We start from the raw sequence: 12,389 nt of genomic DNA on the forward strand, positions 1-12,389 counted from the left end.
ATTCTACCCATATAATATTTTTGAAACTTGACAAAAATCATTCTGAAGTTTGAAGTAGAAGAATACACAGCTTAAAGTATCACAAAGAATTGGAATATGGAGCTCAGTGTTAGAGCATGTGCTTAGCATGTGAAAAGCCCTGGTTTCAATTTCTAGCACAAAAAAAAATAGAAAAAGTAAAGTAATGAAGGACCACTGGTTATATCAGAAATTAAAATATCTTCCACAAATAAACAAAATGTGTGGTATCTTACCATAATGAATGACTAACGTGCATATGGATTTTAAAATATCATAAAGGGAGAGCAATTAGCTTACAGTGAGTGACTTTTAAAGGTGAAGTTATATTCTCAAACCATACCAAATACAAAATATATTTCCAAATTATTTTTAAATCATTAGAAAGATACCATCAGCTGGGCATAGTAGCACATGCTTGTAATCCTAGCAACACAGAAGGTTGAGGTAGGAGGATGGTAAATTTGAAGCCAACCAGTACAATTACCAAGATCCTGTCTAAAAAATAAAGAATAAAAAGAGCTGGGGATATAGCTCAATAGTAGAGCACCCTGGGTTCAATCTCTGATACTCAGGGGGAAAAAAATACCATTGAATATATTTAAATGCTTATTTAATCACTTCATGAATGGCTTCTAATTTTATTCCATGTATTTTCTAAATACAGTGAAAACAAATTTATTTGCATCAGTATTTTTAAGAATCTCTGAATTTTTTGAAAGACAACCATTAAACTACAAAAAAAATGCTTTAAACTTGTCAGAGATTAGAATATTTGTATATAATATGCTAATATAATTTTAATTACACCACAATAATCAAATGGATGAACATATAATTCAAAAAGAAAAAATATATTGTAATATGCAAACATGAAAATTTAATCACAAGACATTAAGAAACTGGAACTGGGAATGTAGTTTAATGGCAGAGTGCTTGCCTAGTCCTGAGTTGGAAGAAAAGGAAAGGAAAACTGAATTAAAACAATGACCTGATGTGATACTTTTACTTACCAAAGAATGATGGCATTTAATGTAGATTGGGGAATAACATTATGAGAATAATAACACTATGAGAATAACATTATAGCTGTTGACAATGGGAGTGCAAATTGTTACCATTACTATTGGAAAAAAACACTTTGCATTATTAATAATTACTAATAAAATGCTAATAGTTTGGGTTCATTTTGTTCATAGACATCTATAAGGAAACAATAAAAGTATTTTTAATTATTCACATAAAGTAGTTCATTCCAGAACTACTTCTAAGAGTAACATTCAGTACCAAAGTAGAACACTTCAGCAGATTTTTCTTAAAGAATTTATCATGTTTGTTCTACATAACATTATGGAGATATTTAAGGTCATCTTAGGTTCTTAAGACTGTATAAAGAGCATAAAATTTTTTAATTATCATTTTTTTAAAAAGAAGAAACATAATTTCATATTTATGCCAACTTTACAGTCTAAAAAAAATAGCATAGTCTGAAAGGCTGTGTGTCATCCCCCCCATTTTCCTATGTGAAATATGGCATCATTTTAGAGATACTTTGCTAATGATATATAAATGAAAAGGGGGTGGATATGCTATTGACATTAACTTTCAAAATATTATTTTTCTCCAAAAGGTATCAATCCATGTTCACCCAGCTTTTACCCCGCCTTACCTTTTCCCAATTGGAGATGTGGTTATCACATACACAGCAAGAGACCCATCTGGCAACCAAGCCAGCTGCACTTTCCACATCAGGGTTATTGGTAAGTCTCCTTCAAATCATGTGGACAGCCGCAAAAATAATCCAGTCCCCCTTGGGATTCGCTTCTTTGTCTTCAACCTCTTCCTTTCCACTCATCCTTCCTGCTCTCATGGAAACCTGCTCAAACCACTCCCTCTTTGAAACCTACACACCTTTGAACTATCACTGCTTCTCTGATTTCTTGGCCGTGTGCTGCCATCTCTCTCTTCATCCCTGCCAGTTATTCTCAAAGTCACTCAAGTCTGGCTTCTGTCCCCTTCACTTATGCAATCTACTGTCATCAAAGTCATCAGTGACCTCTGGTGTTACTCTGACTCTACACTCTTCAGTCCTTATTTTATATAATCTGCCCTCAGATTTTACATTCTTAACCACGTCCTTTTTATCAAAACTTTCTCTATTCCTAGTTCTTTGACACCAGTCTTTCCTGTTTTTTCCCCCATTTTTCTCACCTATCCTACTTTATCTCTTATGTATACTCTTAAAAAAAACAAAACAGGGATTGAATGTAGGGGCACTTAACCACTGAGCCACGTTGCAGCCCTTTTTTTTTTGAGACTGGGTCTCGCTAAATTGCTTAGGGCCTGCCTCAGCATCTCTAGCTGCTGGGATTACATGCATGCACTACCATGCCTGGCTAGACTCCTCTTCTTGAGACCAACTCTCAAATGTTGGTCATCCCCAGGATCTCAGCCTTGGACCCACCTCTTTCTCTAATTTTCCTGAGTGATCTTGTTGCCTGAAAATCCCAGATTTCTATTTCCTGCTCAGATCTCCTGAACTTACTTTCTTTTATTGCTGCATTATAGTTACATATAATTGTGAGGTTCATTTTGACATATTCATAAATACATACAAAATAATTTGCTCCAGTTTAATCCTCAGTACTATCCCTTACCCCATCTTCACACTGATCTCCTTCCTGTACTTTTGGCCTTACTTCTATTAATTTATTTTTAAAATTCTTCCTCCTGGACTTTATCATGCAAATGTCTCATAGATATTTCATACTCATTCAAACCTAATGTATTTCTTAACTCAGAAAATAATACAACTGATCCTTTATCTACCAAGCAAAAAAAAAAAAAAAACAAAGACAGTAAATCTCTTTGTTTTCCAATAGTNAAAAAAAAAAAAAAAACAACGACAACAACAACAAAAAAAAAAACCTGGAAGTTGTCCTTCTCCTCTACCACCAATATCCAATGAGTTATCAGGGCCTAGTGGTTTCAACTCCTTAATATCTTTGAAATCTATCCCAGTTTCTCCATCCTCACAACCATTACTAGAGATCAATCCTTTTCGTGGGAGAAGGTGGAGATGGTTTATTGCATCATTTTCCAGTTGGTCTTTGTACTTAATTCACCAGACACTGGGGACCTACTATCAAGACATAAAACATGGAGAGGTAAATATTACAGTGGTCTCCAGTGGTCAAGAACATGAACTCAGAATCCGCATGAGTTGAATTCATATCCGGCCTCACCATGTCACCAGTCATTTCTGTGTGCTTTGGCGTCTTAGTCAGCTTTTGTGCTGCCGTGGCCAAAATATGTGACAAGAACAATTAGAGGAGGAAAAGTTTATTTGAGGCTCATGGTTTCAAAGGTCTTGGCCCATGGTTGGCTGACACGATTGCTCTGAGGCCAAGGTAAGGCTGAATGTCTTGGGGGCAGAAGGGCCCAGTGGAGGAAAGCTGCTCGGCTCAGGGCAGGGTCAGAATGTAGAGGAAAAAGAAGGGGCCACAGAGAAGATGCACCCTTCCAGGGCATGCCCCAGTGGCCCCCCTTCTCTAGCTGTGCCCCACCTGCCTGCAGTCACCACCAGTCAGTCCATCCAAATTACAATGGACTGATGAGGTACAGCTCTCATAATCTGATCATTTCACCCCTGAATATTGCTGCATTAACAGGAGCTTTGGGGGGGGGACCTCATATCCAACCCATAACATTCAGTTTCTTCATACAAAAGTGTGATTAATAAATGTACTGCCTTATAATGTTATTGTGGGGTTTTAATTAGCTATAATATAGAAACCACTCCAATTATTGCCTGACACATATTCATCTCTATATAAAACTAGATAATAACATTCTGCTATATTTGTCTCAGATCTGATTTCAACCTGTTTATCTTTCAATTTAACACATTAAATTCATTGTTTTAAGAATTTTGCTTAAAATAAATTTAAATTTAAATTTTATTTAAAATTTAAATTTTAAGAATTTTGCTTACATTTTGCTTAAAATAATTTCTTAAAAAAACTATTGTCTGTCAAACTTACTCCTTAGCCTGTAAATTCTAGATTTTTTTGTGAAGTAGATATAAGACTCAAGTTTAAAAAAAAAATCCATCTAACTCATTTCGCAATACTTAGTTTTGTAATTGCTTTTCCAATGTTGTTTTAAACTTGAAACATGACATTCTTATCTGACACTTATGACTTTAAACGTGGAAATGTGGTTTAAGAGTTTGCCAAGTTTTCATATGACAAGGCAGCTTGGTGTAATGTAAAACATGTACTCGAGCGTCTAGCTAGGTGTCAGCTGCATTTCTAAATTACAGAAGAGAAGGAGGGAGAATAGAGGAAAGCAAGAGGAGAGAGAGAGGAAGGAGGCACATGGAAGTCAGAGAGACTCAGAAACAGAGGGAAAATATTCCTAACCCTGCATTTCCCATGTTTTCTCCGGGGTGTTGGTGTCTTACTGATAAATGAAGGATAAGAAGAAATGCTTCTGCCTGGTATCCACAGGGTACTGCAGGACAGACTTTCCCTGTCCTCTGGAGACAGCCATCTGCTGTTGCCTCCAACAACTCTTCAAACAGTAGTTGTCTGAGTCTTACTCCCGTACCTTTGATTCAACTTTAAAATGTTTAGCTAAAATCAAATAAGCTTAGAAAATCTTGGAATATCCACTTGTGATTTCTTTGGGGAAAACAGTTAATACGGCCAGACTTGTAAATCGACTTGCTTCAGCATTCTCAAAGTTTGCTAGCCTACTAGGGGTATACCTTCATTCTTCTGTTGATTCAGCAACTCGTTTTGAGCATCCATTACAGGCCAGGTGCTGTACTATTGGATGAGAACTAACTGAGCAAAAGTCTCCATCTCTGCTCTTCAAAGTATACAATCTGGAAAAGCAGTAAATCTCATTACTGTATTAATGAGATGACGAGCATGAAAGAAAGACAAAAATTGAAACTTTATTCATAAGATGTAGATTATTATTATTATTATTATTATTATTATTAAAATAGAAATATGTATATTCTCAGGGGTGCATTTCAGAACATGTGTTTTCATATTTTGTGGGTGGCAGTGCCCTGGTCTTGATGCTTATGATTACAATTCACTAGGGTTAATAACCTCAGGAAAGTTCTTTAGTTTGCATAGTCTAGATTCCTCACCTATAAAAATTGAATAATATTTGTCCCATCTCTTTCAAACTTCCAAGGCAGGTGATAAGAATGCTTCCCAAATGTGTAAAATCTATAATTGTATTAAAATTACTTCTTATATACCTTCTTCATTGTCCTTCAGTGACATCTAAAAATTCCATCATATGGAATTATGGCTTGAAATCTGGTTCATCCCAATCCACCCTTCAATCTGTGTTTTAATTCTCAGCACCACAGATTCATTGCTCTCTAACTTCCACTGTGGTTTTCATCCCCCTCTCCATTTCCTCACTCCCCAGGTCTACACCTTATTCTTTGTCTTCACCTAGATTTATCAACAGTAAAAATCTTGACCCTCCAGTGTCCCATCTTTGGTCATATACTTCTGGCTTTCCAGAAATATCACACCTACATGTTGCTTATTCCATGACATGACTCAGACCTCTGCCCCACAGTCCTTCCCTTTAGCTGTCAAGCCTATCTTAACCCTTCAGATAAGAGGAAGGACATGGGAGTAACTGAAGTGTTCATTTCACTCCTTCAGCTCATCCAGGAAGTTTCTGTTCAAATCCGGGTGCAACAGCTCAACTACTGTGAGCAGAACCCACAAATTCAGTGCCCACCACATGGGTGAGCTCACATAAATTTTAGAAACATGGTATGTCTTTTTCAACAGATAGAGGGCAATATAGCAAAACTCAAAGAATAAGATCTGTCTTTCTTTTGAAGCTGGGATTAGGAATGAAACATATCCCATCTTCAAAGCAGCCACAGGGCCATCCCTGTTTCTTATAAGGTCAATGTTCTCTGCCTTCAGTTTTCCATTCTCTCTTGCAAGACCCTTCACCATTTTTGAAGGTCAGATGTGACTTCCTTGTCTAATTTCATGTTGTTCAGATGTAGAGCCACCTGTCATAGACCAGTGCAGATCTCCACCTCCAATCCAGGTCTCAGAGGAAGAGTATGCTGCTAGCTGGGATGAGCCTCAATTCTCAGACAACTCAGGTGAGAACACAAGGATTCTGTTGTCAGTGTGCTAACACTGTTTTTTTTTTTTTTTTTCAAGAAAAGTTTTTAAGGTGTAAAAGAAGTAAAAAGTATATGACAGCTTCTAAGTAGAATGAATGTCAGGTAATATATTTTAATACTAGTATAATTAAATATAATTTAGCATTTTTAATATTACCTATCTACAGGGTTTATCTTTATTCAATAATCAACAGGCATTTATCAAACCTTTGTGAGGTGTTGTACTTGAAGAGGTTCTAGAGAACTTATTGAATATCCAAGCTTACAATGCCCTGGAAATACAAGTTATGCATTCCATTGGTGTCTCCAGCCCAGTTCTGTGTATTCATACTAAGTTCTTAAGCATTAGTCAATTAAGTTACAAAAGGTCATAGGAAAGTAAGAAAAAAAACCTGAGCAAATACAGCTAAAGTTCACTTTAAGAGAATTCACTGAAATCTGGAAAACAATAAAAATGCAAAATAAATAGATTTTCTTAAATTCCCAACGTTCCGACTGACCTATTCAAAGAAAAATAGTTTAGCAAAAATGCCATAATTTAATGGGGTTTTGAGTCTACTATTTCTAGGCGATTTATAACACAAATATTAAATCTTTTATTTTCTACTAGTGGGCAAATCAACATAAATGGAATGCCCAGTGATTTACATATATAGAAAATCTAAAACTACTAAAGTGACTGCAGACCAGTACAACTAAAAATTGGATCCTGCCTTCCTTTCTAGGGGCTGTCTTGATCATCACTAGAAGTCACACACAGGGAGACCTTTTTCCTCATGGGGAGACTATGGTGCAGTACACAGCCACGGACCCCTCAGGAAATAACAGAACATGTGTCATCCACATTGTCATAAAAGGTACCTTCTTCATAAGACACCAGAAATCTAGATGCCTTCTCATTTATCTGGTTGCTGTAGTCCTCTATGTTGTGAAAGAAGACAGGCCATGTGCATTGTAGTTTTCAAGTTAGAATACGTCAGATTTTTACTTAGGTTTCTAATTGTCAATTCCTGACCGTGTCATAAATAGCAATCGTTTCTTCCAGTGTGGTCTTAATTACTATTTTATTAACATTTTCTCCAAAGTTGCAAAGTATCATAATGATTCTATTTTGAATGCTTATGGAGAGTAAAAAAAAAAAAAAACAGTAACCGCCAATCAGAAATATTTTTTTATAAAATATGCAGAACCCCTAATTATACATGGATGCAACTTTTCAATGGAGCTGTACAAAAAGCCACTATTTTCCTTGTCCACACTAAGGACTTGTAGCAAATATTTTCCTTAGGAATGCTGAGAGACAGGAATCCTGTTAAAAATTCAGCTTAAACTCCCAGAATTTAAGCTGTATGTGAATAATACTGTGTTATTTTTAACATAGGTTCTCCCTGCGAAGTCCCCTTCACTCCTATAAATGGGGATTTTACATGTATCCAAGACACTGCCGGCGTCAACTGCACGTTAAGTTGCCTGGAGGGCTATGACTTCACAGAAGGGTCTACTGAGAAGTACTACTGTGCTTACGAGGATGGTATCTGGAGACCACCATATTCTACTGAATGGCCAGACTGTGCTAGTAAGTTCTGATTTCATTCCTGATCCTTTTAAATATGTGTGAATTATTTGTGTACATTTCTAAGTGTTAAAGAGGAAACTTGCCTTACAATAGAAATGAGTGGGATATGGCATCATGAATTTGAAATGCTTATGAATAACAGAATTACTCTTCCCTGGATTTACAATAGCCACCAGACTCTTGGGCTGCTGTAGGAAAGACCATTTGGGCCCTCTTATTATTTATCCGAAATATCTGAAGAGGTTTGAGAGCATGCAATTTAAAAAAAAAAAAATGTGTTTCTCATTTATTATTTTTTGGCTTTTTTAAAATTTGTATTTGTATCTTTATGGAGTATGTTATAAAAGTACAATACATGTATGCAATGTGTCATAAGCCAATCAATGTAATAAGTATTTCCATCTCTTCAACCAAGCATGCAGTTTTTGATCTGTACATATGAATTTGAAGCCTCATAGTCTGAAAAAGAGCTTATGTTTAACTTAGTGTCAAACATAGGTGATGATTGTAAAATAGATTATTTTCATTCTCTTTAGATTCAATTTAGATTTAGATCTATTCAGTAATCTTAAACATATGTTGTTATACAAATAACCCAATATTTTATCTACTGTAGATAACAATTATCTGGAGCGAATCTTTGATCAAGTAGCACAGATGGAGTTTAAATGCCAACGGCACATAAAAATAATAGAATCCACTTACTGGAACTATTTTTTTCCAAATCAGGAAAATAAATAGAAGTAATCTACACTTAACCTCTTTTACAAGTTTGATGGTAGGACACTATGAATAGGCATTGTCCCTGAATATATTGAGACCTATTGCTAAATCTAACCCTGCAAGCTTTTGATCCAAGAAGATATTTGTCTCTGTCAAACTTATACTTTCAAGGAATATGACTGTATATGATATCTAGAAATGTTTCAATGTATATTGGTTGCAAATATAAATGTATGGTATGTAAATTCGTGTAAATATAAAGTAAAGTAGCTTTGGTCCAGCTAGAATAAAAGGATCTCTTATTCTCTCAAATACTCAACTTTTTCTTTAGAAGGTAAAGAATAATATATTAAAGCAAACTCATCACTGGAAAACCACTTACAGTAATGCTTTCCTCATGTTTATCATGATCACTTTGTGCCTTGGAACTTGCCCTTAACTATTTATCTCTTGTTTTTAGAACAATCTCCCAAATTGTGTTAGAATCAAAATTTTAACTTTTGATTATTCCATAGAAAGTTAAGTTTTTGTTTTGAAACTGAAGGGGTTTTACCCAACATTTTTCCAGTAAAACGTTTCGCCAACCATGGGTTCAAGTCCTTTGAGATGCTGTACAAAGCAACTCGCTGCGACGACACGGATCTGCTGAAGAAGTTCTTAGAGGCATTTCAGACGACCCTGGGGAAGATGGTATGTCCATGATGTCAGTAGATGTCCCTTATTTTTTCTCATATTTTAAAGAATGCTGTTAAGGTGGTCACAGCTTCTCTGGGTCACTTACAAATGAAATTTCTACTCCTGACTATTTCCCTCTTCTTTGTGATCCAAACTTGTTCCTAATGTTTAAAATTACTAGATTTTGGACTTCTGGGATAAACTGTAAGTAAATCTGCATTAAATCTTTCATATTTTAAAACACCCAAGTCAGGAAGTTAGAGAAGCAGAGTCCCTTGGTTTGAGAAATTCTGACAAAAAAAAAAAAAACACATTACAGACTGTGTTGTTTTATCATGAGAAGATAATTGAACATTTAAAGGATTTTTCCTTATATAATGGCATTTGCTGTATGCCAAGCATTGTTATAAATGCATTAAACATTAACTGGCATCTATTCAATAAATACTTGTTTTAAGATTATTATCTAATCAATAAAACCAAATTCCCAAAAGAAAAATAATTGTCACTATTGCCAGCAAACCAAGAAAAATTATCCTCATTATGCCACTGTTACTATAGACTTGTACTTGAAAAGTCATCAATAGTAATTATCACCCATCTCAAGCTGGTGATAAATATTAAGTAGAACCCACACTGAAATTTTTGTGAAAGTAACTTTTGCATGTGTTAGTCTCAGTGTCTATCACAAGCTAAATTTGTAGCAGGCTAAAGATGGCATAATGGATCAGAATGTGCTATGAAATGCTCATTCACACATTTAATGAATATTTAGTTAGTATCGTGTGCTCATTCTAGACACTAGAAATTCCGATGTGAATAAAATAGCCAAAATTCCATGCAGTCATAGAATTTACATCCTAATGAATTGATAAACAATAATGAAACTGTGTGGGAAATATGTAGCATGCTAGATAGCATAGTGCTATGGAGTAAAATGAAGCCCAAAGAGGGGAAACCTCACATGAGTTCCCTATTTGAAAAGAGGCCTGAAGGGATGAGGCTGTGAGCTGTGGTTCTTCCTAGGGGAAGAGTGTTCCAGACAGGGGAAGCAAGTGCAAAGGCCTTGAGGCAGAAGTGTGATAGGAAATTTGAACCACTATAAAGAGGTTCTAGTGGCAGGAGGAGAGAGGATAATGGGCTGAGTGACGGGAACTGGCAAAAAGATCCCAGGGGTTAGAAGAAGAGTGAGAAGAGAAATCAGACTGTGGAGCACTTTGAAAGTCACTGTAAAAATGTTGCCTTTTATTCTAAGTGAGATGGGAAGCCACTCAGGGAAACTAACTTTCACATGACCTTGGGCCTTGGGAGAAGTAGAGGCTGGGTGAGAGTAAAAGACCACATAGGAAATTAAAGCAAGGGGCTGGAGTTGTGGCTCAGTGATAGAGTACTTGCCTTTCAAGTGTAAGGCACTGGGTTCGATCCTAGCACCACATAAAAACAAATAAAGGCATTGAGTCCATGCACAACTAAAAATATGTATTAAAAGAAAGAAAGAAAATTAAGCAAGAGATGATGGTGGCTTGGGTTGCATTAGGAGGTGTTGAGAAGTGAGTGGATTTGGAGATCTATTCTGAAAGTAGCTTCAGTAAGACTTGCTGATAAACTGGATATAGATTGTGAGAGAAAGAGAGGAGTTAAGGTGGCAGTTTGTCAGAGCAGATACAGGTAGTGGGTGCCCATGACGGTGGAAGCGTATGAAAGGATCTTCTCTGACATCTATTTTACCACCTGTGAATAAGCATGAGGAGGACACGGTGAAGGTCTAGGAAGAGAGAAGGTGGCATAAAATAATTTTCTAGGTGAGCATGAGTGTTTGCTCAAAAGAAATGTAGTAAGATTGGCAGAAAGCTTGACTGTTTCTCTCAAGCCATAAGTGGTCATAAGGTTGGGGTATGGAGAAAGCAGGGTAACTAAATGAAGTGGGTTTAAGGGTTCTGCAGGCAAACACAGTGAGAAAGAGACATTTAAGGGAGGACAGACTGGGGAATCTAAGATGGGTGGATAAAGACATGGAGGCTGAGCCAGTGTGAGGGGAGGTGATGGCTTATGGACTCTGATGAAGTCAAGGAACTGGTGGATTCCTGAGAGTAGGAGAGGTGCAAATACCATCTGAGGTTGTGATAGGGGAGTGAGTGACCAACGATGGTTGGAAGGGAAGAGAAAGGAGGAAAGGAACTGGAAAGTCAAGGAGACAGAAGCATCAGCAGGGAATGGGAGGGTGACTCAGCATGGGAAAACCCTAGAGATGACTGCCACCAAGAGACACAGTAAATGTATCATTGGTGGCATTTGCTTCAGACCTATGAAGATTTAAGGAAGTATGAGGACATATGACTTGGAAATAGTAATGAATCATGCGGGTGATTCCTCCACTCCCAGGTCTGCCCAAAATTCCAATATTTTAGAATTTCTAATATTTTCAGAATCATTTTCTGGAAAATATTCCAGAAAACTGAAAAAGCTGGATTTCATTTGAAGCAAAAGTGAAAGGAATATAAAGAGAGGGGTAGGAAATAATAGATTTGCCTTTTACCCATTGTGAGCTGCAGAAGGACAGAGAAAGGTTTGGGGCTTGGGATGGAAGGGACTGAAGAACCAACGGAGTTGAAGAACTATATGGAGTGAAAGTTTAGAGGCAGAGCTATCCCAGGAGTCCTGAGCTTCTTGTGGTAGAGAGAGATAGAAGGTATAAGGCTAATCTTGATGGTCAACAGGCTGTAGGGGAGGAGGTAGAGGAAGTCAGGAGTCTTTTGAGGAACATGCAGAGCTCTGACCCACCCTCTCCTGCTAATGAAGATGTGAAAGGCAGAAAAGCACAGGACTCGTCCGAAGCAAACAGAGATGCGATTTGCACTTGATCCTCTTCCTTTTTGTTTACAGGTCCCATCATTTTGCAGTGATGCTGATGACATTGACTGCAGGCTGGAGGATCTGACCAAAAAATATTGCCTAGAATATAATTATGACTATGAAAATGGCTTTGCAATTGGTAATTACATTATTTAGCATCAATAGTTTACAAGACTGATCTGCAAAATAAAACAATTCCAGAAGAGTGAAGCAAACCAGAAACTTAAGTTTTATTAATTTCTTCACTAAGTATTATAGAATGGCTATGTAATTCAATCGTGTACTTAATGATCATTATGTATATATTAAATTTGGTCACCAAATAAATTGTTTCAAAATATTGGCCAGAACTCTTCA

General features: G+C 36.6%; 1 protein-coding gene across 1 annotated transcript in view; it reads left to right on the forward strand.

Annotated features, from left to right (window-relative positions):
* Svep1 (sushi, von Willebrand factor type A, EGF and pentraxin domain containing 1) overlaps window positions 1-12,389 on the forward strand; it is a 169,542-nt gene that overhangs the window by 77,201 nt on the left and 79,952 nt on the right. The window contains 6 exon segments of the mRNA XM_048783107.1: window positions 1,649-1,778; window positions 6,074-6,181; window positions 6,931-7,062; window positions 7,587-7,781; window positions 9,073-9,194; window positions 12,063-12,171. Of these exon segments, the coding sequence (XP_048639064.1) occupies window positions 1,649-1,778; window positions 6,074-6,181; window positions 6,931-7,062; window positions 7,587-7,781; window positions 9,073-9,194; window positions 12,063-12,171 (796 nt within the window).

Source organism: Marmota marmota, unplaced genomic scaffold (genome assembly GCF_001458135.2).
Source record: "Marmota marmota marmota unplaced genomic scaffold, marMar, whole genome shotgun sequence".
NCBI classification, from domain to species: Eukaryota; Metazoa; Chordata; class Mammalia; order Rodentia; family Sciuridae; genus Marmota; species Marmota marmota.